Genomic DNA, 26,807 nt, shown 5'->3' with positions numbered 1-26,807 from the left:
TCACGTGGTTTTCCTGCCTCAGCCTCCCAAGTAGCTGGGATTACAGGTGCCTGCCAGGTGGTGGTTGTCTGAAAATTTATTTTATTTCCTTTCAGTGTAATGTTAGAAATTACCCTGCTGGTACCTAGAGTCCATTTTCATCCATTGTTTTTTAAAATAAATGTTCTTAAGCTGTCTATTTAACCTTACTTATACTTCATTAGAAAATACCTGTTTGTCAACCATACATATTTTATGAATTTTTTTCTTGTAGTTGATCACAGCCGAGTTAAATTGACATTAAAGACTCCTTCACAAGATTCAGACTATATCAATGCAAATTTTATAAAGGTATGTACTAACTTTAAATGGTGTTTCTCTGCCGTATTAATGTCTTTGTACACACTAGTTTTGTAAAAACTTTTTGAATTGCTCGAACATGATACCAATAGCAAAAGAAATAAAAATAAAACCACTGCCCTGGCACAATGTTTTTATATGCTTTCCTTCTAGCTTCCTTATTCATTAAAGATAAATAGTTTCTACTTAGTTTTATGATTGCAGAGATAACATTTTCGTTTTTATTTCTTCTTTCCCATGGAAGTCTTTACCTATTACTAAATTATTTTCTGAGTTATCCCTTTGGGTTTGTGTGCACAAATGAACATCATCATTCTCTGTTGTTGACCCATATAGGTTGTTTCCAAAGTTTTTAAATGATAATATTGCAATAAACATCTTTGTTCTTTTGAATAATTTCTTAGGATAAATTACTAGGGGTGGGATTACTGGATAATACTGATTTAAAATTCTAGAACACAGCTTTAAATGTAAAACTTTTGGCAGTTGTCACTGTTTCAGGTGGCAACCCGAAATTCAAGATTAAATAGTCCCTTTTATATAACCTTTGATGAAAAGCAGTCAAGTTCTTTTATTCTTTTTTTTTTTTTTTTTTTTGAGATGGAGTCTCGCTCTATTGCCCAGGCTGGAATGCAGTGGCGCTATCTTGGCTCACTGCAAGCTCCACTTCCCGGGTTCACGCCATTCTCCTGCCTCAGCCTCCGGAGTAGCTGGGACTACAGTCGCCTGCCACCACGTCCAGCTAATTTTTTGTATTTTTAGTAGAGATGGGGTTTCACCGTGTTAGCCAGGATGGTCTCGATCTCCTGATCGAGGGTGACCTGTGATCCACCCACGTCTGCCTCCCAAGGTGCTAGGATTATAGGCGTGAGCCGCTGCGCCCAGCGTCAAGTTCTTTATAGTTATCAGTAGAGATAGATGCAGTGCCACTTGATTCAGTTTAAATAAAAGGCTTTTTTTCCATCAGCTAATCTGTGGTTTTTAATCTTCCAAGTGATATGATAGTATAATTTTCATTTATTTTATATATGGTGTTTATACATATTTTCATGTTTTTGTTGATAAAAATGTTAACTGAGAAAAGTTTATGTGAGGCCGGGCACGGTGGCTCACATCCGTAATCCCAGCACTTTGGGAGACCTAGGCGGGTGGATCACCTGAGGTCGGGAGTTTGAGACCAGCCTGGCCAACATGGGGAAACCCAGTCTCTACTAAAAATACAAAAATTAGCCGGTCGTGGTGGCGCATGCCTGTAATACCAGCTTCTCGGGAGACTGAGGCAGGAGAATCACCTGAACCTGGGAGGTAGAGGTTGCAGTGAGCCAAGATCGTGCCAGTGCACTCCAGTCTGGGCGACAGAGTGAGACTCCGTCTCAAAAAAAAAAAGTTTATGTGGTAAAACTAGTATCTATGTCAATCTTCAGCAGTCGTGGTTTTAAATAAAAATTTCTTTTTTAAACAAAGTTAAAAACCAAAATGAATACATTAAATAAAAACTAATAAATTGATAGTTTGCTATTTCAGATGTTGTCAGTGTTCATATTCTTTTATAAGGGTGTTTGTTAAAAGTTATAGTTTTTACTTATGCTTAATGACACTGATTCATTGTATGAGTCAGTTATGTGCCAGTTTAGTATTTTAGTCAGTGACTGTTTGGTATATTCTCATGTTCATTATTAAAAACCTGTATAGTAGATGCTTGATAAACTTTTGAGTTGAATAGATAATGGAAGGTAGCTATGGAAGAAACTAAGAAAGAACTCTTCACTAGTTTTAGTATTGTTTTAGAATCAGAGCATGCTCTGTATTTCTGCCAGTTAGCTTTGTTGAGTAGGTATTAGGGTTTTTGTTATTAATGCCTAGGTAAGTAATTTTAATTAGCATAAGGCGGTTCTTAAATACCTATTCTGTGCACCATATCTAGTAAACACACGAAAGTAATAGCAGTCATCAAAAGCTTAAGTGAGTTGAATATATTTTGCCATGCTTTAATATACTATGAAAGACACATTATTTGGAAATGGTTTAAGTTAAAACAACAATATTACAAATACAATTTGAAACCTTATATTTTAGGTAATGAAATATTTTTGGTAATCAAAATAAATGTGAAATTTGCTTTTAACCATTTTTAGGGCGTCTATGGGCCAAAAGCATATGTAGCAACTCAAGGACCTTTAGCAAATACAGTAATAGATTTTTGGAGGATGATATGGGAATATAATGTTGTGGTAAGTAATTTACTTTTCACAATAAATTTTGAGAAATACTTATGTAATGTCATAGGATATTTTACTGAATAAGGAATTAGGGGATTTTTTAAAAATCCATAATTATGTTTACTTATTGCTGATGTTTACTAAAAAGATGGACCCATTTTTAGGATGTCTCATTAAATTTTTACAAACTAGGCTAAATATTTTAAGAAGAAGGTGTGATAATAATTTAAATCTTGTCCTAAGTCAGTAAGTAATGATGCAGCTATCAAACAACTTATAAAAAGCAGAAAAGGATTAGTGCTTTAATAGGTCAGTAAAATACTTGATAGTACAGTTATACTCATTTGAGTCCCTCTTCTCAGGAAAATGTATATAAACACATAACTCTAAATAAACTATAAATATGCAGTGTAAGAGAATTTCATCCGTCCCTGGAGTTCATTCAGTGCCCTCTTGTTCTTTTGGATGAAGGGAAATAATATGCCCTTAGATTTAGAAGCAGAGAAATTAGTTAGAATACTGCAAAGAGCTACCCTATACTGCTCTGTAGTGTTCTTGAAACCTAACCATGTGCACTGATACTTTTCATTGTGTGGATGTGGAAAATCAGTAATGTGAAACTTTCATTTTTGTCTTATGGCTTTTTAATGGAATTGTAATGATTCTAAAGCATTGACATCCTCTGGTCTTTGAAAGATTAATAAAAGGGGGGAATTTTCCAGTTATTTATATTTGCTGTACTTCACTTTAAAAACTAGATGTGCTTGGGGATTGCGAAAGAGCATGAAGAAACTCTCTGGATGATGGGAACATCCTGTATCTTGATAAGATTTGTGTTGCACAGATGTGTGTATTTGTCCAAACTCAGAGAATGTTCACTTTAGGATTTGTGCATTTCATTATATGTAAAATTTGCCTCAAGAGAAAAATACTGGAAACAATATAAAAATTATGTTCTAGATTGGCTGGGCGCAGTGCAGTGGCTCATGCCTGTAATCCCAGCACTTTAGGAGGCCGAGGTGGGCGGATCACGAGGTCAGGAGATCGAGACCATCCTGGCTAACACGGTGAAACCCCCTCTCTACTAAAAATACAAAAAAATTAGCTGGACGTGGTGGCGGGCACCTGTAGTCCCAGCTACTCAGCAGGCTAAGGCAGGAGAATGGCATGAACCCGGGAGGCAGAGCTTGCAGTGAGCCGAGATAGCGCCACTGCACTCCAATCTGGGCAACAGAGCGAGACTCTGTCTCAAAAAAAAAAAAAAATACTGTGTTCTAGATAATAATATGCATGCTGACGTATTTTGGGGAGCATGTACTGATGTTCACAACTTACTTTGAAATGCATTTTTAAAATAAGATGATTGATAGAGCGATAGCTATGTGATAAAACATGGTAAAATGTTAATGATAGAATATAGGTGACGGCTATACAATGTTTACTGTAAAATTCTCAACTATGTTGTGTGTTGGAAAGTTTACATTATAAAATGGGGAAAAGCAGGTGTGATCAACTTTTAAAATGGTGTTAAACGCATTCAATATTTAAATAATTGTAAATGTATTTTTAATTAATAGTGCTATTTATAATTAGGTAAATATCCTAAAAGTGATATTTTAATATAATTTCAGAAGTCACAAAGTAAATCTCTAAGATTTACATGATTTAATTCAAACCAAAAAAATCATGTTAATTGGAACCAATTTAATTTGTTGCTATATCGTTAGCCCTTGTTTGGAAAGTCTAATTTTGATAATTTCTTTAACTTACACATTTAATATTGAAAATACTTTTTTAGGCAAGCCAATTATACTTCTTAGGGTGCAAACTTCTTGAAATCTGTGTTTTATTAAAAAGTAAAATTGTGTTTAACTGATACAGTCTTTATCTCACGCCCCACCATCACTTTTTAGATCATTGTAATGGCCTGCCGAGAATTTGAGATGGGAAGGGTATGTATAATCTATTCCTCTTACTATTTTATCTTTAGGGATAAATATTCTTGGTCTTTTATTATTATAGTCTGAACATAAGCAGTTAATGTAGATACTTCTTTTATTTTGGGGTTCTGCTGTTGCTTTTATTTCATACAAGGGACAAAATAATCTCTCAAGCATGTTGTTTTCTTTTATATTTTCTAAGTATGTTTTATCACACACAGGCATACCTCAGAGATATTATATGTTCAGTTCCAGACCACCACAGTAAAGCAATTCAAACAAATTTTTTGTTTTCTTAGTGCATATAAAAGTCATATTTATACCGTATTATAGTCTGTTAAATGTTCAGTAGCATTATAAATATAAAACACATCATGCCTTCTTTTATTTTTTTATTTTTTCTAGACAGAGTCTCACTCTGTTGCCCAGGCTGCAGTGCAGTGGTACAATCTTGGCTCACTGCAACCTCTGCCTCCCAGGTTGAAGCGATTCTCCTGCCTCAGCCTCCTGAGTAGCTGGGATTATAGGCGTGTGCCACCACACCCGGCTAATTTTTGTAGTTTTAGTAAAGATGGGGTTTCACCATGTTGGCCAGGCTGGTTTCGAACTCCTGACGTCAGGTGTTCTGCCCACCTCGGCCTCCCAAAGCGCTAGGATTATAGGCGTGAGCCACCGCTCCCGGCCTTCCATGCCTTAATTTAAAAATAATTTATTGCTAAAAAATGTTAATGATCATCTGAGCCTTCAGCTAGTTGTAATCTTTATGCTGGTAAAGGGTTTTGTTGACGTTGATGGCTGCTGACTGATCAAGGTGGTGTTTGCTAAAGGTTGGGGTAGCTGTGGCAATTTTTGATAAAATATAAGACAGGACCAGGAGCAGTAGTTCACATTTGAATCCCAGCACTTTGGGAGGCAGAGGTGGGAGGATCACTTGAGCCCAGAAGGTTGAGGCTGCAGTGAGCTTTGATTATGCCACTGTACTCCAGCCTGGGCAGAGGGAGACTCCACCTCTAAAAACGTAAAATAAGAAAACAGTGAAGTTTGCCACATTGATTGTCTCTTCCTTTCATTAAAGATTACTCTGTAGCATGCCATGCTGTTTGATAGCAACAGCAGTTGCTGTTCTACCCACAGTAGAACTACTTTGCAAATTGGAGTCAGTCCTTTCAAACCCTTCCACTGCTTTATTAACTAAGTTGATTTAATGTCCTAAATCCTTTGTTGTCATTTCAAGTGTTCACAGCATCTTCACCAAAAGTATATTCCATCTCAAGAAAGTAGATTCCATCTCAAGAAACCACTTTCTTTTCTCATCCATAGGAAGCAACTCCTCATCCATTCCAGGTTTTATCATGAGATTCTGGCAATTCATTTCCATCTTCAGGCTCCACTTCTAATTCTCTTGTTGTTTCCACCACATTTGCAGTGTCTTCCTCTACTGAAGTCTTTAACCTCTCAAAGTTATCACGAGGGTTGGAATTAACTTTTTCCAAACTCATGTTAACCTTGATATTTCGACCTCCTCCCACAAATCATGAATGTAATTAATAGCATCTAGAATGCTGAATCCTTTCCAGAAGGTTTTCAGTTCACTTTCCCTAGACTCATCAGAGTAATCATTATTTATGGCAGCTTTAGCTTTACAAAATATGTTTCTTAAATAAGACTTGAAACTCGAAATTACGCCTTGACCCATGGGCTGCAGAATGGATGTTGTATTAGCAGGCATGAAAACATATTAATCTCTGTCCATCAGAGCTTTTGGGTGACCAGGTGCATTGTAAACGGAAATATTTTGAAAGGAATTTTTTTTTCCAACTGGTAGTCCCCAGTAGTGAGCTTAAAATATTCATTAAACCATGCAATAGGGATGGGCTGGGGGTGGGGTTGAAAAAACAAAAACATGCTGTAAACAGATGTGCTGACGTCCAGGCCTTATTCCATTTATAGAGCACAAACAGAGTACATTTGGCATGATTTTTAGAGCCCTTAGGATTTTCAGAATGGTAAATGAGCATTGGCTTCAACTTAATGTCACCAGTTGCATTAACCCCTAACAAGAGAGTCAGCATGTCCTTTGAAGATTTGAAGCTAGACGTTGACTTCTTTTCTCTAGCTCTGAAAGTCCTAGATAGCATCTTCTTCCAATATAAGGATGTTTCATCCATACTGAAAATATGTCATTTAGTATAGCTCGTTTCATCAGTGCTCTTAGCTTAGATCTTTGGATAACTTGCTGCAGCTTCTGCATCAGAATTTGGTGCTTCATCTCGCACTTTTATGTTATGGAGATAGCTTCTTTCCTTAAACTTCGTGAACCAGCCTTTGCTAGCTTCTAACTTTCCTTCTGCAGCTTCCTCACACTTCATAGAAATGAAGGGAGTTAGTGCCTTGCTCTGAATTAGGCTTTGGCTTGTAGAAATGTTATAGCTGGTTTGATCTTCTATCTAGACCACTTTCTCCATGTAAGCAATAAGGCTGTTTGACCTGCTTAATTTTTGTGTGATTCCTGGGGTAGCTCTTTTAATGTCCTCCAAAAGCTTTTCCTTTTTGTTCTAAACTTAGCTGTTTAGTACAAGAGGCCTACCTTTCTGCCTATCTCAGTTTTCAACATGCCTTCTTTACTAAACTTAATCATTTTTAGCTTTTTTATTTAAAGCGAAAAATTTGTGACCCTTTTCACTTGAACACTTTGAGGCCATTGTAGGGTTATTAGTTAGTCGAATTTCAATATTGTGTCTCAGGAAATAGGAAAGCCCAAGGAGAGGAAGAGAGACTGTACAAAAACTTGTCAATGGAACAGTGAGGACGCTCACAACATCTGTTGATTAAGTTTGCCATTTTATATGGGAGCAGTTTCTAGCACCCCAAAACAGAGTAGTAACTTCAAACATCCCTGATCAGATTACAATAACAGATATCATCATAATGAAAAAGTTTGGAATACTGCAAGAGTTTCCAAAATGTGACACAGACCTGAAGTGAGCATATGCTGTTGAAAAAATGATACCGATATACTTGCTTGGTGCAGGGTTGCCACAAAACTTCAATTTGTAAAATATGCAGTGTCTGAGAAACACAGTAAAATGAGGTATGCCTGTACTTAACAATAATTAATTAGGTATTGTTACTTAGTAATCTTCAAATATTCAGTGGTGTTGTAACTAGAATGCCATCTATGGACTGAAATAGAGAGGTATTTTTAAATAGGAATAAAATTGAACAAGTGGAAATACATTTTAAAAATCTGGTTATCATTAATATATGGTTTGAGTTTTTGTTTGTTTGTTTGTTTGTTTGTTTTGAGACTGTGAGACAGAATCCTGCTCTGTCAGTCAGGCTGCAGTGGCGCAATCTCGGCTCATTGCAACCTCCATCTCCCGGGTTCAGGCGTATTTCCTGCCTCAGCCTCCTGAGTAGCTGGGACTACAGGCGCCTACCACCATGGCTCAGCTTATTGTTTTGTATTTTTAGTAGAGATGGGGTTTCACCGTGTTGGCCAGGCTGGTCTCGAACTCCTGACCTCAGGTGATCCGACCACCTCTGTCTCCCAAAATGCTGGGATTACAAGCATATAATCCCATGTAATCCACCGCACCAGGCCTGAATATTTTGATTAGTCTGTTTGTTAATACCACAGTATGTTTTGTTTGTTTCCTATCTTCAAAACTGAGAGAAGATAATTTCTTACCCTGATTTTCTAACATTGGTATTTTTATGCTATGTCGAAGTAAAATTTATTTCAAAGCTATTTTGGTGTCCTACAGCATCATATTCTGTCCTCACTGTAGGAAGTAATGATATATTTACAGATAATTCATATTTAAATAAAACTTATAAAGTGTGGTCTTCTATAAATATGATATACAAATTAAACTTACAAATTACATAGTGATTTTATTTGAAGTTTTTTTATACTAATGTAGTTAATATATTCAAAATTATCTTTAATTTGTAAATATGTTAATTTTTTCAGTAAGCAATATATTGCAAAAGATACATCTTTCAGTTATATTACATAAATAATTGGGAAGCCTTAATTTATTCCATTACTCCCAACTATTTCCTATATCAGTTTTAAGTAATGTTGGACAGAAAGTGAATAAAATGAGAAAATATAAAAACTGAGAAATTATTAAGTAATCAAGTTATCTATTTAAGGGTTGTCAGTATATACATTAATATTATTAATCAATTGTGTTAGATAATTTAAATGTCATTCTCGTAATGTTTTAAGTTACTGTTGAGGTTTAGGATGTATTTCTCTTTTCATTATATTAGTAAGCTCATAGTATGTATCAAGTTATTGATGAAAAATCAAGTAGTATTGAGTACATAATTTTTTTGAAGCTAAAGATTTTTGTGATTCACTGTGTCTTATTAGTAATAGATTATGAGTGAGTTAGGATCTATGAAATTATCTGATAACCTTGACTTTGATCTTGACTTTGAATGTGACCTGGTGGAAAAAGCGTAGATAATTAAATCAGACAAACCTACCTTTTACAAGCATTTTGACCATGGTGCAGTACAGTTCACTCTGAGCTTCAGTTTCCTCACATTTGAAAGGAAATAATACCCACCTTGCAGTGTTAGAGATTATGTGTATATGATATTTAACACATAGTTTTTGATATCATTATTAGTTTTATACCGGGAATATAAGTACCAATATAATCTTATTACTGCTCATCTGAATGAGAGGCATTGTTAGTCACACTGCTTTCTATTCTTAACTAAATTAATCTCTTACAACTTGTTTTCTATCTGTTTCAAGGTATTAAAGTTTTGTCAGGTAAAAGATTAAAAAAAAATTTTTTTTAACTCTCAAAAGTAATTTAAGGTCCAAGTGTAATCCCAGCTGCTTGGGAGGCTAGGGTGGGAGAATTGCTTGAGCCCAGGAGTTTGAGACCAGCTTTGGCAACATGGCAAGATCCCATCTCTATTTTTCTAAATCTTTTTTTTTTTTTTTTTGTGGGGAGAGACAGTCTCGCTCTGTTGCCCAGGCCTGAGTGCAGTGGCACAATCTCAGCTCTTTGCAACCTGCATCTCCCAGGTTCAAACGATTCTCATGTCTCAGCCTCCTGAGTAGCTGGGATTAAAGGCATGTGCCACCATGCCTGGCTAATTTTTTTGTATTTTTGAGTAGAGACAAGGTTTTGCCATGTTGGCCAGTCTGGTCTTGAACTCCTTGCCTTAAGTGATCCACCCACATTGGCCTTCCAAAATGCTGGGATTGTAGGCATGAGCCACCATGCCCGACCTCCATCTATTTAAAAAAAAAAAAAATTAGCCGGTTGTGGTGGCACACGCCTGTGGTCCCAGCTACTCAGGAGGCCGAGGCGGGAAGATCACTTGAGCCTAGAAGGTAGAAGCTGCAGTGAGCCGTGATTGCACCACTGCACTCTCCAGCCTGGGTGACAAAGTGAGACCCTATCTAAAAAAAGAGAGAATTTAATTTTATCATTTTCTGTAAACATCTCTTGGAAAATGAGATTTGGAAGTTACCTGTGTTTTTAAGCCTCTAAAATATTAGCTAACCCAACATACCAGACAGTTCTACTTTGTTTCTTTGTGAGCATTACTGTCAACTTATAGTTCATTCAGCCTATAGGTAATAACTGCATTTACTGTATTTGGAACTGTGAGGATTTAATTAGGAATTCATTAACCAATGCATTTCCCACTGCTGAAAAGATTTATTTAAGCTAGATGGTCACTTAGAGACTTTGATTTTATTGGGCCTTGATACAAATTGCATCATTTCTTAATATCTGAATCATTCTATTTTCCATAAAGTTAGGCTTTTCATTCACTTACCTGATTTTCTAAAATGATGAGGTGCTTGATATTAGAAACTGACGAAAAGTTATCATTCTTTTTCTATACCTGTTTAAAATAGGAAGGTAAGAGGAGAAATTGTTTGACTACACTTTCTGTAATCTCTAATAAAATTGGATAGTTAAATAATACATCCTGTTTGTGTAGGGGTTTTACCATCTATGGTACATTTGAAATACACTCTTATTTAACAAACATGCAACAACTCTGTAAGATAAGGATTATTATTCCTATCTTTACAGATAAACTAAAGGTCAATAAAGGAGTAGAATTAGTACTTGGCAAAATTCTTCTGATTCCAAGTAGAATACTCTTTCCACTTCATCACATATTTTACATTTGATGAGAATTCAGCCAGATATTTGTAGAGATTGTCATGTTACAAGCAATACAACTTGCCTAGCAACCTTTATACCAAATGGACCTCCTTGTACCAGACACTTTTTTAAAATTAGTTTTTCTTATCTAGAGGAGGATCTTTGGTCTACTCTGTAGACCTGGCAGATGGCAATGAACAGTTATGCACTTAAGTCAGTAAGGTTCTTATGACTATTCTTGGAGAAGACACAGTAGCCTATTTTTTAAAACAATTGAGTAAATCTAAGCTCTCTCAACTCCATGCCTGCTAATGTGGGTTTTTCTGTTTGGGGGAAGTAGAAGTAAGCAGTACCCCAGGACACAAAATATTTATAACAATTTAAGAAAAACTTACATGAATTACTTACTAATTTTTTTTTGGATGACAGAAAAAATGTGAGCGCTATTGGCCTCTGTATGGAGAAGACCCTATAACGTTTGCACCATTTAAAATTTCTTGTGTAAGTATCCATTTTTATAAACACTTTTTTCAGAAAATTGGCATGCTAAACTGATGAATAATTAAATTATAATGTGGTATGAACCCAGGTTTATAGACGCCAAGGACTCACAAACCTATGCTTACATTTTAAAAAATTATTTGTTTATATACTGCTTTTAAATTTGGAAGCTTTTGGGATGACTTCATAAATGTATATTTTCCTTGTATCTTACTATATTAATTTTGTGTTAGCCTTTGTGTATCAATTGATAGTAGGTGTTTACATGTAAATGAAGTAACTGTGCTTTTAATATTTGGAAATAGTATATTCATTTCAAATTGATAAAATTGGAAAGACTTGGTAACTGGAGTATAGTGTATCATATTAGCCCTTCATATCTAATTGTGTTCTCAAAAATTGTTATAATTATGTATAAAGATAAGTTTAAGACCTACCATACTGGGAGTAAAGATTGGTCCTGTCTGGCAGATTATTTGATATGAAACTTAAAATATTTTCTTAACATGTAATGACCTCTGGAAATGAATTAAATTCAAGCTCAAAAGCTAACAGCAAAAATCTGAGAAGATGAATGAAAAAACGAAAACAGTGAAGGAAATAAGAGGAGTATGAAAAAGAAAGGCATGGACAAAAAGAAGGAAAATATAAGTGAATTTTAAAATAGAACCAACAGTTTTCTTTAGGTGCCATAAAAAGACTGTAATTGAATATAACCTAAACATCAATTAATTTAGGCCAGGGACGGTGGCTCATGCCTGTATCCTACCACTTTGAGAGGCCAAGGCAAGTGGATCACTTGAGGTCAGGAGTTAGAGACCAGCCTGGCCAACATGGCAAAACCCCTTTTCTACTAAAAATACAAAAATTAGCTGGGTGTGGTGGTGGGCGCCTGTAATCCCAGCTACTCGGGAGGCTGAGGCATGAGAATTGCTTGAATCTGGGAGGTGGAGGTTGCAGTGAGCTGAAATTGCACCACTGTACTCCAGTCTGGGCGACAAGGGTGAAACTCCATCTCAAAAAAAAAAAAAAAATTTAATGAATTTGCCTATATTAGGGTTCTCCAGAGAAGCAGAACCAATAGAATAAGAGTGTGTGTACATGCGTCTGTGTGCATGTGTATACATTTAAGGAGATTTATTATGAGGAATTGGCTCAGGCAGTTATGGAGGCTGGCCAGTCCAAAATCTGCAGGTTAGGCTGGAGATCCTGGAGAGCCAATGCTGCAGTTTCAGTCTGAATGCTAATAAGCTGGAGACCCAGGAGAGCTGATGTTCAGTTCTAGTTGGAAAAGTCTTGTTGTAGAATCAGAATGAGCCGATGTTGCAGATGAAGGCAGCCTGCTGGAGAATTCTGTCTTGCTTCAGGAGGCTGGTTCTTTTGTTGCATTTAGGCCTTCAACAGATTGGATGAGGCCCAATAACATTATGGAGGACAGTTTGCTTTACTCAGAGACTACCAATTTAAATGTTAATCTCCTCCAAAAACAGTCTCACAGAAATAACTAGAATAATGTTTGACCAAATATTCTGGGCACACTGTGGCCCAGCCAAGTTGACAGACAAAATTAAATATCACATTCCCTATTCAGAGTTTCTTGTTTTTGACTTTGTTTTCCATGATTAAATGAAATATAATTTCTGTGGTTTTACTTATCATTGCTGAGTTCATGAACTCCATAATTTTATGACTTAGTTACACTTATGACTTTTGAATTCCTCTCATACATACCCAAAGTTTAGTGCTTTCTAGGTTGACATAAAAAAGGACAGGACTGAATCTGTATTTTGCTACTTTATAAATCAATGTTGTTTTTATAATATTAACTATAACTCAGCATTGAACTTTTTGGATGTAGTATTTAGTCAGTATTCTTAAGGTGCGGATTAGAATTAACTATTTGTGGGGTAAATGTAAAAATTTTAGGCCCAGTGCGGTGGCTCACACCTGTCATCCCAGCACTTTGGGAGGCTGAGGTGGGGAGGATTGCTTGAGCCCAGGAGTTTGAGACAAGCCTGGGCAAAACAGACATTATTAACATTTTAAAAAATGTTAAAAATCCCACTGCATTTCATTTTATTTGGCTTGAATAATACCCAATACACACCACACTGTCTACTTCAGTGAGGAAACACCAACCCTCCTTCACCAATCCAGAAAGAAATCTGTAATATTAGATTCCTCGACAGTGTAGAAACCTAGTTCTGTGTAGTATGGTTGTTTTGGACATTTGTAAGTTTATTTTTAAAGTTTTATTTATTTGTATATATCTTTTTGAGACAGGATTTTGCCCTGTCACCCAGGTTGGAGTGCAGTGGTCTTATCATGGCCTACTGCAGCCTCAATCCCCCAGGCTCAAGTGATTCTCTCACCTCAGCTTCCCGAGTAGCTGGGGCTGCTGGCATGGGCCACTACTAATTTTTGTCTTTTTGTAGAGATGAGGTCTCCCTGTGTTGCCCAGGCTGATCTTTAACTCCTGAGCTCAAGCAGTTTGCCTGCCTTGGCCTCCCAAAGTACTAGGACTACAGACCACCACACCCGGCCAAACATTTGTAAATTTAGATGTAATAAGATAACTATAGTGAATATTACAATTCAAGAGAAAATACAGTGCTTAATATCAACAACAAACCAACTTGAAATTTTTGAACATTTGAGAGTCAGGAATAGTGAACAATTTACAATAATGGATATAAGGAAGAATGCAATAGTTTTGTAGTGTAGAAAATGAATTGATTCTTGGGGGATGGTTTTTCAATTAAACTAAAAGATACATCTCTATAAACAGTTCACAAAGAAAAAACAAAACATGGAGAAAGATTTATTAAAAAGAAAACAGTAGATAACTTGAAAGGTCTCTAGATAAGTGGTTTGGTTTGATTTGATTAGTAATGACTAGTTTAATTTGTCAGTGTCAGGATTGATCCATGCTGAAGAAATATTTTCTTTGATAATTTAAAAATGTAAGGTAATTGTTTGTCTTGTAATTGATTCAGACAACTCGGCTCGGGATTTGTTATCATTGACTTAACTGCAAAGAAAAATCAAATTTATAAATAGCATGTTGGTAAAAATATTCGTAGTAAGTCATTTGACTACTTGGCAGTCAGAGTTTGAGACTGAGAAATGACAGTCTTTTCTAGAGCTCTCTCTCGATGTGGGATGAGGACAAGGGTAAAGTGGTGGTGAAAGGATGAAGACTGGTTAGCAGGAGCTCAATCACATGTTGCCACATGTAACCACTTAGACTGGATGTCAGCACACTACCCATGGCTCACATCTAGCCCACTGCCTGTTTTGTAAATAAAGTTTTGTTAGAACACATCTATGCACATTAATTTATGAATTTGTCTATCACAATAGCAAAGTTGTGTAGACAAAGACTTTGTGGCCCAAAAAGCCAAAAATATTTACTATCTGGTCCTTTACAGAAATATTTGAAAAGTTCAAAGTAAATTACTATAATTTTAAAAATTAAAGCAGGTATAATAGTATTATTTTTATTAATAAAACAACATACACTATTGTTCTTCATAATCCTTGTTCTAAACTATCTGTAGTTTTAACCAATAAGGCAAAAAGAATAATTTGCTTAGTGATAGACTGATGTAGATTAATACTTTGACTAAATCACAGTAAGAGACCTTTAAAGTGGTTATGTTATCAACAACCACAATAATAATAACAATTTGGGGTGTTCTTCTCTCTTCCTTCTTCAGTTGCTATCCAGTTAATTGAAACTTGAATGTTAGGGAAAATCATGCGTTATGGAAAGGTAAAATGGTTGAAGATAGGATATGGTGGTTGGTACTGAGGAATGACATTCTATTTATATTTACATGATTCTGGGGGTGGTTACTACTTTGCAAATATTTCATTGGGTGACAGATGCTTAAGTAATTCGTTTAGACGCTTTTTTTTTAAGGTGTAAGTAAAACTTACAAAAGCAAATTGATGTTTTTTCTTTACTGTCTATACAAGTTTTTTTAATGAACCTTTTTTTTTTTTCAAGTTTCTTAGTGTAGTAGGTAACTTGATTCCCAAATTCACTTTTCTTATTTGTACATATTGTTTGGGTCTATCTGTTAGGAGATTTTATCTGATAGGAGACTTCATTTTAAGGGTTTTTTTTTTTTTTTTAGCGTTTTGTTTTTTGTTTTGAAACAGGGTCTCACTGTGTCACCCAGACTGGAATGCAGCGACGTGATCGCAGCTCACTATAGCCTTGGCCTCACTGCTGGGCTTAGTGATCCACCTACCTCAGTTTCCCAAGTAGCTGAGACCACAGGCCTACGCCTCAATGCCCAGCTAGTTTTTGTATTTTTTTGTAGAGACAGGGTTTTGCCATGTTGTTCAGGCTGGTCTTGAACCCCTAGGCTAAGCGATCCAACCACCTCAGCCTCTCAAACTACTGGCATTACAGGTGTGAGCCACTGCCTAACTTTTTCAAGACTGTTTTTTTTAGAGCAGTTTTAGGTTCGCAGCAAAACTGAGAGGAAGGTACAGAGTTTTCTTATGTACACCCCGTCCCCACAAATGTAGCCCTCTCATTATCAACATTCCCTACCAGAGCAGTCTCTTTGTTACAATTCACATAACTACACTGACAAGTCATTATCACCAAGAGTTCACATTTTACATTAGGGTTCATTCTTGGTGCTATACATTCTGTGGGTTTGAAGAAATATATGATGACGTGTATCCACCATTGTAGTATCATACAGAATAGTGTCATTGCTCTAAAAGTCCTGTGCTCCACCTATTCATTCATCATCTAACCCCTTCCCAACCCTAGGTAGTCATTATTTTTACTGTCTCCATAGTTTTGCCTTTTCCAGAAGTCATGTAGTTTGTTTTTGTTTGTTTGTTTGTTTGTTTGTTTTGAGACGGAGTCTTGCTCTGTTGCCCAGGCTGGAGTGCAGTGGCACTATCTCAGCTCACTATGACCTCTGCCTCTTGGGTTCAAGCAATTCTCCTGCCTCAACCTCCTGAGTAGGTGGGATTACAGGTGCATGCCACCATGCACAGCTAAGTTTTGTATTTTCGTAGAGACATGGTAAAAATGTTGGCCAGGCTGGTCTCAAGCTCCTGACCTCAAGTGATCCACCTGCCTCGGCCTCCCGAAGTGCTGGAATTACAGGCATGAGCCACTGCGCCCAGCCCAGAAGTCATATAGTTTGAATCATGTAGTATGTAGCCTTTTCAGATTGGCTTATTTCACTTAGTAATGTGCATTTGGGGTTCATCCATGTCTTTTCATGGCTTACTAGCTCTTTTTTTCCTTTTATTATTTTTAATTGACACATAATATCTATACTTATTAATGGGGTACATGTTGTTTTGGTACATGTATGTATAATTTAAAATGTGGAGTGATTAAATCAGGATAATTAGCATGTCTATCACTTGAAACATTACAAATGTTTGATGACTTTTAGAATTTTTTAATAATTATCAGGTACATCTGGAACTTTAAAGGTTAATTTTATATTGTGGACTTTGATACAAGTATTTTGTTTGTTTTGATGTGTCTTTTTGTTTTAACGTTTTCACTGACTTAGAAATGTTTCTTTTTATTCAGGAGGATGAACAAGCAAGAACAGACTACTTCATTAGGACACTCTTACTTGAATTTCAAAATGTAGGTACTTACCATTTATAGACTGTCTCTAAGAATAGTTTTCAGGCTGGGTGCAGTGGCTTATGCCTGTAATCCCAACACTTTGGGAGGCTAAAGTGGGAGGGTGACTTGAGTCCAGGGGTTCAAGACTAGCCTGGGCAACACAGTGAGATCTTGTGTCTACAAAAAGAAAAAAGTTAGCCGGGCATGGTGGCATGTGCCCGTAGTCCCACTCACTCAGAAGGCTGAGCCCGGGAGGTTGAGGCTGCAGTGAGCCATGATTGTGCCACAGCACTCCAGCCTGGGCAACAGAGCGAGACTCTCAAAAATGGTTTTGAGAATAGAGAATAGTTTTCAAAGAGAAGATATAGAGAGGGAGGGGAGCGTGGGCTGAAAAACCACCTATTGGGTAGTATGCACACTCCTTGGGTAACAGGATCATTTGTATTCCAGACCTCAGCGTTATACAATATACATATGTAACCTGCACGTGTACCCCTTAATCCAAAATAAAAGTTGAGGCCAGGTGTGGTGGCTCACGCCTGTAATCCCCAACACTTTGGGAGGCTGAGGTGGGTGAGTCAGTTGAGGCCAGGAATTGAAGACCAGCCTGGCCAACACGGCGAAGCCCCATCTCTACTAAAAAATGCTAAAATTATCTGGGCATGGTGGTGCACACCTATAATCCCATGGAGACAGAGTTGCAATAAGCCGAGTGGTGCCATGATCCAGCCTGGGGACAGGGAGATCTGTCTCAAAAGTAAAATAAAAAATTTTTTTTTTTTTTTTTTTTTTTTTTTTTTTCGCCCAGGCTGGAGTGCAGTGGCGCAATCTCGGCTCACTGCAAGCTCTGCCTCCCGGGTTCACGCCATTCTCCTGCCTCAGCCTCTCCGAGCAGCTGGGACTACAGGCGCCCGCCACCATGCCCGGCTAATTTTTTTGTATTTTTAGTAGAGACGGGGTTTCACTGTGGTCTCGTTCTCCTGACCTCGTGATCCGCCTGCCTCGGCCTCCCAAAGTGCTGGGATTACAAGCGTGAGCCACCGCGCCTGGCCATAAATAAAATTTTTTAAAAATAGAAAATATAATACTACTACCTAAATGTTTTAAAATGGATTTGCTAGAAAATTATTTTGCTTTATATCTGCTTGGTAGTTTTTTGTAAGTAAAAAAAGTATCAGCAATTTTTATTTTTAAAGCATGTGAAGTTAATTTTTGTCTTTGCAAACTAATCAACTTTAGCTACTAAAAAAATAAAACAAGCTATATAAATAGTATACTATGTTATTTAACATAGTTAATGAAATTTGGTAATTTTTTAGTTATGAAGATGAAAATGAGAGTGTAATATTTAGTATCTTGACATTTATGCTTATCACATTACATAATAAAGTAATATTATAACAAACCCTAAATTTATTAAATTTGGAATAGTTATGCCTTCTTTGCAGCAAATATTTTTACTCTATTGCAGTAAGCAGGTTATTGCATTGTTTATATAATTATTACCCTGTTTTACTAGTTTACAATTTGTTAAAGAAAAGTCACTATCAAAGCTAAGTCTTCATTTAGGTATATATTGTTTTTAGTTGAAACCCCGCACAGTGCCCCGACTTTTTTTTTTTTTTTTTTTTGGCAACAGGGTCTCACTATATATTGCCCAGGCTGGACTCAAACTCCTGAGCTCAAGCAGTCCTCCCATCTCCGCCTTCCTAGTATCTGAGACTATAGGCATGAGCCACCAAACCCAGCTAAATTTTTTATAGTTTATAGAGATGGAGTCTTGCCGTGTTGCTTAGGCTGCTGTCAAATTCCTGGCCTCAAGTGATGTTGCCTTTTGCATTGGCCACCCAAAGTGTTGGGATTACAGGTGTGAGCCACTGAGTCTGGACTGGTTGCTAATTTTTTAATCTACAGTAATAATAGTAAGTACCTTAATGAATTTCTGTAGTAGATGAGGCATCTTAATCCTGCTAACTGCATCATATCCAGATACTGTTATGTCTGTTGCACATAGATGAAGATACATAAGCTTTAAGAAGTTAAATAGCTTACCTGAAGTTATTTAGGAAATGGCAAAAGTAGAATTTGAGTATGATTTGCTTAGATTCCGAGTATTGCTGTTTCTGTTAAACACCTGCAATAACCATTCTCAAAACATTTGACATCAGTACACCTTTACATTCTTCAGAGTTATTGAGGATCCCAAAGTTTTTGTTTCTGTGGGTTATATCTTTCAGTATATACTATATTTGAAATTAAAACTGAGAAGTTTTTAAAAAACATGAATACATAGGCATATATTTTATTGGCTGTTAAAGAATAAGGCAAGTAACATTTTAGTATTATTCTGAGAATTATTTAAAGCTCATAGACCCCCTCAAAAGGGTTGAGGGGAGGGGGTACCCAGACCATATATTGAGAACCACTAATCTGTAAGAAGACTAGTGAGTTTGGGATTGGACAAATTCATCTCTCCGTTCTTTTTCAGTTTAATATTCTGTTAGTCTTCTGATTACAATGGATACTACTCTAACCTAGTGTAACATGGTGCTTACGGTATATTGCTCATCGATTTAATAGTGTGGATTAGTTAAATAGTATATATAGTGTAATGTTTAAAGTACATGCTCTGGAAGTAGAACTGCCTGGTTTAGAGCCCACGCTTGTCACTTCTTAGGAAAGTTTGGGCAAGTTATTTTATCTGTATATCTCAGTTATAAAATGAGGATGGTATTAACAGTACTTTCCTCATAGAAATTAAATTGTTACATGTGAAGCCCTTAGGTATTTGGCATGTGTTAAACAGTCAATAAGTGTCGGCTATTATTTATTTGGGTTTTTTTAAAAGCAGTGCTAAATGCCACACAAATTTCTTAGAAATGGCAGTTTAAATGAGCTGTGCAGCTTTAAACTTTGCAAAGTATTTTCATAATTGTCAACTTTCTGTTTTTCTTGAAGGAATCTCGTAGGCTGTATCAGTTTCATTATGTGAACTGGCCAGACCATGATGTTCCTTCATCATTTGATTCTATTCTGGACATGATAAGCTTAATGAGGAAATATCAAGAACATGAAGATGTTCCTATTTGTATTCATTGCAGGTACAAAAGAATTTCCCAAGTTTGTAAATACATTATTTTTATTTAAGTTTGATGTTACACAAGGTGTTATTTCTGCATTAATATGATAGTAATCTTGAATTTCTCCTAGCCTTGATAATAATGTTTGGACTAGGGCCTTGTAAGTTGATGTGGTCTCATTTGGTTGACAGACCGTTTAGAATATTGTTGCATTAAAACACAGGATCATCTATTTGAAAACAGTATTCACATGGTGGAAAGCTCAGATCCTCATCATACTCTACTTTTTAAAGTCAATATAGTAGTATTTTCTTTTAATCAATTTCCCTGAAACAATGACCAAACAATTTTCATTCCTGATAAACATTGACATGAGATTTTTAAAAACAGGATATCTCTCTGATGTCCAGGCTGGAGTGCAGTGGCACAATTGTAGCTTACTGTAAATTCAAACTCCTGGCCTGAAGTGATCCTTCTGCCTCAACTTCCCAAGTAGCCAGGACTACAGGCATGTGCTACCACACTGAACTAATTTTTTTTTTAATTAAAGAAAATTGTTTTTAAGAGACCAGGTCTTGCTCTGTTGCCCAGGCTGGTCCGAACTCCTGTCCTCAAGTGATTCTCCCACTTTGCTCTCCCAGAGTCTTGGGGCTTACAGGCATGAACCACTACGCCTGGCAACATGACTTTCTTTTTTTAATATATGTAAGATGTACATACATAGGTCTTATTGATCTAAGATATCATCAATTCTAAGACACACCATTATTATGTATATTAACAGTAAAAAAATCACTGCCAATTATAAGGGGAAAATGTCATTTGTAAGAAGCCATTGGTGGTAAGATACATACCAATCTCAGAGCTGTTACATTGAGATTAAAAAGTGTGTTTTGATGAAAAACTAAATGCTGTTTTTATTCTTGGGGAACATCAGTTTCCACGTTTTCACCACTGCCTATCATATTATGAAATTTTATAATTTATAGCTACTGAAAAATTTAAAGCAGGAAGCCAGCATTCTTGTAGTAAAGTAATATAAACTATTACTATGTTTTATAGTAGATTACTTCATTATAAGCATTACATAAAATTCAATGATTACTGACCTAGTTAAGCTACCTCTGAATGTGAAAGGACAAGTATAGGTGCACCTACTTTAAATTGCACAATAGAAATCTTTTCATTTGTTCAAATAATATTTGAAGTTCAATTAGGTTTTGCAAAATTACTCGTTTGGATGTGTTAAGAAATCATGTAAACTCTGCCTTTGACTTTGGGGGAATGAACATGAGATTCGTTTATTCTTGGGGGGCAGTTAATTTTGTATTCTAGAAGAGGGGTTAATTGTATAATATATTTTAGCTAAGAGAAATCAGTTTAAGATAACCAACTTTTCTTAATCTAACATTTTGGCTTATTTCTGTCATCTGGTCATTCTCATGATACAAATAATACAAAGCTAAATACATAATAAATAGGTAATATATTAATATGTAATACAAAGCTAAATATACATAATACATATGCACATATATGTATACATTATATGTAATACATAAAACAAAGCTAAATTTGTATTATGGATTTAGGAGTGTAATGGAAAATACCCCTTTAAAAGGAAAAGCACAAGACTGAATTAGTCAAGAAAATACTAAATGTTTGCAATAAGTGTCATGGCCGGGTATAGTGGCTCAGTGCTTTGGGAGGCCGAGGCAGGATGATTGCTTGAGCCCAGAACTTTGAGGCTGCAGTAAGCAACGATTACACTACTGCACTCCAGCCTGGGTGACATAGTAGACCCTATCTTTAAAAAAAAAAAAAAAAAAAAAGAATATAGGTATCATTATAATATGGATGATACAGGATATTTTGAAACCTAATTTTTGGAATTTCATTATATAGGTATGGGTTTCTACATAGTAGAAGCTACTTGAATCCTTAGACAGTTTTTCTACTCTGAATTTTTAGTTTACATTAGATTCTTCTAAAGACCTTACAGTCATAGTACTTATTTCATAAGACTGCTATCAATTTATTCCTCTAAGGGACTTGTTATCTGCATTCACATTTGTTATAAAAAGTAAATGAGATTTTTCAAACTTAGAGATTTATTTTTTATTATTTACATCGTTAAAATATTTTTTCAGTGGAGTTGAAGGACTGAAGATAGTTTTCTTATTCACTTGGTTTGACCGTAATGCTCATAATTAATGATGTAAAAGGGCTACTTTTTATTCATGGGCCAGGAAAGTAACTTGCTGGTGGAGATGTGGGAATCAGTTAACAAGTTCATTAAAACTATTTTTTTCTGTGGTTAATTCAGTGGTTCGTTGACCATTTAATTAAGTAGGATTGACCAGATAAAAATACACAATATGTTTAATTATAGAATTAAAAGATAAAGAAATTGCTTTCACTTTGACTTCTTATAAGTTAGTTAAAATAATTTCCTGTTCAATCATAAATCCATTTGTATAGGAAGGCTTTTCATCAAAAAATAAATTGACCATTAAATATTTTTAGACAATCAAAATAGTACGTTAACTGTAATGACTTAGAAAACACATTCATAAAAGCAAGAAAATTCTTTTGCTTTCCACTAGTTCCACTGGAGATAACCATTGTTAAAACTCGGAAATGTGTCCTTTCAGTGTGCGTATGTGTACATACAGTATTGTTTTGTTTGACGGAGTTTCACTCTTGCTGCCCAGGCTGGAGTGCAATGGCAATCTCGGCTCACTGTAACCTCCGCTTCAACTATTTTATACAGCAGTTTAAATGCTTAGTGGCCACTCAATTTTTTGTTTTTAATTTACTTTAGTGGCCATCTTATTGTTAAATCTTTGAGCACATCTGCAATTATTAGGACAAATTTATTATTGGATAAATATCCAGAAGTGAGATTTCTTGGTCAAGGACATAAACTTTTAAAGTATTTTAATGAGTATTTTTTAATGTGTTATCCAGAAAATTGATGCTACTTAATTCTACTGCTGGCAGTATGTGAGAGTACCTATTTCCCTCTACCTTCCCCAATACTGTGTGTTATCTTTTTGTTTGCTTTTTTTTTTGGAGACAGAGTCTTGCGCTGTCGCCCGGGCTGGAGTGCAATGGCGCGATCTCAGCTCACTGCAACCTCTGCCTCCTGGTTCATGCGATTCTCCTGCCTCAGCCTCCCGAGTACTGGGATTACAGGCACACACCATCACACCCAGCTAATTTTGGGTATTTTTAGTAGAGACGGGGTTTCACTATGTTGGCCAGACTGGTCTTGAACTCCTGACCTCATGATCTGCCCACCTCCACCTCCTAAAGTGCTGGGATTACAGGCGTGAGCCACCGTACCCAGCCTTTGTTTGCTTTTTAAATGTTTTTTTCTTCCTTTTTTTTTTGAGACAGAGTCTTGCGCTGTCGCCTGGGGTTGGAGTGCAATCGTGCGATCTTGGCTTACTGCAACCTCCGCCTCCTGGGTTCAAGTGATTCTTCTGCCTCAGCCTCCCGAGTAGCTGGGATTATAGGCATGCACCACCACACCCGGTTAATTTTGTATTTTTAGTAGAGTTGGGGATTCTCCATGTTGGTGAGGCTGGTCTTGAACTCCCGACCTCAGGTGATCCACCCTCCTTGGCCTCCCAAAGTGCTGGGATTACAGGCGTGAACCACCACGCCCGGCCTCATCTTTTAATAATTACATAAATTCTTTATATATTGAGGACATTAACTTTTAGTCATGTTGTAAGTACCGTGATTTTTCCCGTCTTCTGCCTGTTTGTGATACATAAGTTTCATTTTGTCATGTCAGATTTTTGAATGGTTTTTGTCCATTGAGATATTTATACATAAAAAGTCTTTCCCTAACACAATAGTGTATATATTTTGCATATATTTTTAGTACTTTCATAGATTTACTTGTTAACATTTATTATTGGATAAATATCCAATATGTTTATATCATATATATATATATATATATTTTTTTTTTATCCACCTGGATTTTTTATGGTTAAGGTGTGTGATCAGAATTTAATTTTTTGCTCTTCATAGATAGCTAACTTTTCCTTTGCTACTTATTGAACGGTCTAATCTCTGGAGAATTCACTGTTATGTAAGAAATGTTACATGTACTCAAATCTGTTCCTGAACTTTCTATTGTGTTTCATTGATCTGGTTATCTGTATCTTTATATTATACTTTTAACTATCAAATTTTCTATATATATAATTTATCCCAGTAACTCAACTAAAATTCTATAAATGTTTTGATGCACAGAATTCACAAATGTATCAACAACTAAAAATTAATATAATTGATTATGTTTATTATTAAGAGTTTTTAAAAATCTTTCTAGGTTGTTTATAGTGTACTTTTATCAGGAATTTTAGGTTACATGTTTAACAAACTGCTGATAGGTATATCAGCAGTTTCAAAATATGCATTAAAATGCTACACAACTTTGTGGGGGTTTTTGCCAAAGATTATTCTGGTGATGTCAGTAACATCTTATAATTACTCATAGTGATTTTCAGTTCTAAGATGCATAAGCCTTTCTCTAGTTGAGAAGCTGTTACTTTAAAATACTTTTGTCATGTGTTTCTTTTTTTTTTTTCTGAGACAGAGTCTCGCTCTGTCGCCCAAGCTGGAGTGCAATGGCGTGATCTCAGCTCACTGCAACCTCCGCCTCCCAGGTTCAAGCGATTCTCCTGCCTCAGCCTCCCAATTAGCTGGGATTACAGGCGCCCGCCACCACGCCTGGCTAATTTTTTTTTTTGTATTTTCAGTAGAGATGGGGTTTCACCACGTTGGCCAGGCTTGTCTCAAACTCCTGACCTCAGGTAATCCGCCCTCCTTGGCCTCCCATTGTGTTGGGATTACAGGCGTGAGCCACTGAGCCCAGCCTGTCATGTTTTAAAATGAAAAAATCTATGGTATGTTACTCTACATTCCCCAGCTCCCATTAGTTTTTTGGGATACGAGAGCATATCATTGTCTTGTTCTTTTGATGAAATCACTGCTGTTGCTCAATCCATTTACTAGGGCTTAGAGCACTCTTCACCTTTCCTATACCTTCTGTAGATTAAAATGATGTACCATTTCCTCCTGTACTCTAAAACAAGAGCCTTTTTTTTTTTTTTTTTTTTTTTTTTTTGAGATGGAGTTTTGCTCTTGCTGCCCAGGCTGGAGTGCAATGGCACAATCTTGGGTCACTGCAACCTCCACGTCCCCGGTTCAAGTGATTCTCCTGCCTCAGCCTCCTGACTAGCTGGGATTACATGTGTCTGCCACCACGCCCAGCTAATTATGTGTTTTTAGTAGAGACAGGGTTTCACCACGTTGGCCAGGGTGGTCTCAAACTCCTGACCTCAAGTGATCCACCGGCCTCAGGCTCCCAAAGTGCTGAGATTACAGGCGTGAGCCCCTGTGCCCAGCCACAAGAGCCATCTTAAACATAGAATAAATATGTCTCTGTAAGATGTTGTTAGCTAGTCATGTTTTCTGATGTAGCATTAGACTTCCAGAGTGACAACTTAGTAGCTATTCTGTGTGTCACTTACTCTTGGAAGTTCCTTAAATTAATTTTTGTTTTTCTTTTTGAGATGAAGTCACACTATGTTACCCAGGCTGGAGTGCATTGGTGCCATCATGGCTTACTGCAGCCTCAACCTCCCAGGCTCAAGCAGTCCTTCTGCCTCAGCCTCCCAAAGTGCTGGGACAACAGGCATGAGCCACTGCGTCCAACCCCTTGAATGAAATGTTTAAAAGATAGACAATAGGCCCTCCTTATTCAAGACTCCACTCTCCTCAGTTTCAGTTACTCATAGTTCAAAAATATCAAATGGAAAATTTCAGAAGTAAACACTTTGTAAGTTTTAAATGCTGCACCATTCTGAGAAGCATGGGGAAGTATGTCCTGCTTGAGAGATAAATCATCCCATGGTCCAGTGTGTACACACTGTAGACTCCACCAGCCCATTAGTCACATAATAGATACTGCGGTTATCAGATGGACTGTCATGGTGTCCCAGTGGTTATGTTCACATGACCTTTATTTTACTTATAATGGCCCAAACCTCAACAGTAGTGAGGTGGTGAGTAGTGATAGATTGTTGTAATTGTTCTAATGTATTATTAGTTATTGTTGTTAATCTCTTGTTGTTCCTGATTTATAAATTAAACTTTATCATAAGTATGTACATATAGGAAAAATCATAGTGTATATGTATATGTATTCTATGTAACAGATGTTGCCATGAACACACTGTAAGTTGTGTTTTGTTTTTACTAAGTAGAATTTTGTCAAACTTCTTAAATGATTTTTTGTTTCTGAATATTAACATGTCTATCCACATTTATTTTATAGTTGTTTTATCACAAAAATCAATTTTTTTTCAAACTTTATATCCTTAGTGCAGGCTGTGGAAGAACAGGTGCCATTTGTGCCATAGATTATACGTGGAATTTACTAAAAGCTGGGGTAAGAATAATTTTTTGTAGCATTGTGTTCAATTGATCTATTATGATTTTCAAACTTAATTATTAATTGCAGTAAATTATAGTGTATATTTTGTTATACATGTTATTTTTTCCAAAGTAGTTTTATTAAGTAAGAAATAAAGGTAGTGAAGGCCGGGCACAGTGGCTTACGCCTGTAATCCCAGCACTTTGGGAGGCCAAGGTAGGAGGATCGCTTGAGCCCTGGGGCTCAAGACCAGCATGGGCAACATAGGGAGACCCCCGTCTCTAAAAATAATTAAAAAATAAAAATGATTAAAAAAAAGAAAGAAAAGTGGAGAAAAGGTATAATTGCTGCATATTGCCTTGATAGGATGCATTGGGCAACAATGTGAGAGTGTTCTAGGTGAGTGAATCCTTGCATTAGGATATAAACTGTTAGTGACTTTTCCAATACTGAATTTTCATTGCCTTTTTTTTTTTTTTTTTTTTTT

At 36.3% G+C, this 26,807-nt stretch overlaps 1 protein-coding gene across 7 annotated transcripts in view; it reads left to right on the top strand.

Annotated features, from left to right (window-relative positions):
• The window catches only part of PTPN12 (protein tyrosine phosphatase non-receptor type 12), a 103,423-nt gene that overhangs the window by 44,187 nt on the left and 32,429 nt on the right, over positions 1-26,807 (top strand). For all 7 annotated transcript variants that reach the window (XR_009208997.1, XM_032761246.2, XM_058425384.1 and 4 more), the window contains exons 3-9: positions 254-330; positions 2,475-2,570; positions 4,472-4,510; positions 11,086-11,157; positions 16,739-16,798; positions 19,739-19,881; positions 26,269-26,335. Coding sequence is in view for 6 of the 7 variants with exons in the window: in XM_032761246.2 (XP_032617137.1) it covers positions 254-330; positions 2,475-2,570; positions 4,472-4,510; positions 11,086-11,157; positions 16,739-16,798; positions 19,739-19,881; positions 26,269-26,335 (554 nt within the window). In the remaining variant the exon portion in view is untranslated. The remainder of the gene's footprint in view (positions 1-253; positions 331-2,474; positions 2,571-4,471; positions 4,511-11,085; positions 11,158-16,738; positions 16,799-19,738; positions 19,882-26,268; positions 26,336-26,807) is intronic.

This window comes from Hylobates moloch, unplaced genomic scaffold, assembly GCF_009828535.3.
Source record: "Hylobates moloch isolate HMO894 unplaced genomic scaffold, HMol_V3 SCAFFOLD_1, whole genome shotgun sequence".
In the NCBI taxonomy this organism is placed as follows: Eukaryota; Metazoa; Chordata; class Mammalia; order Primates; family Hylobatidae; genus Hylobates; species Hylobates moloch.
Note: the sequence above shows the minus strand (reverse complement) of the source record. Positions and strands in the feature narration are given on the sequence as shown.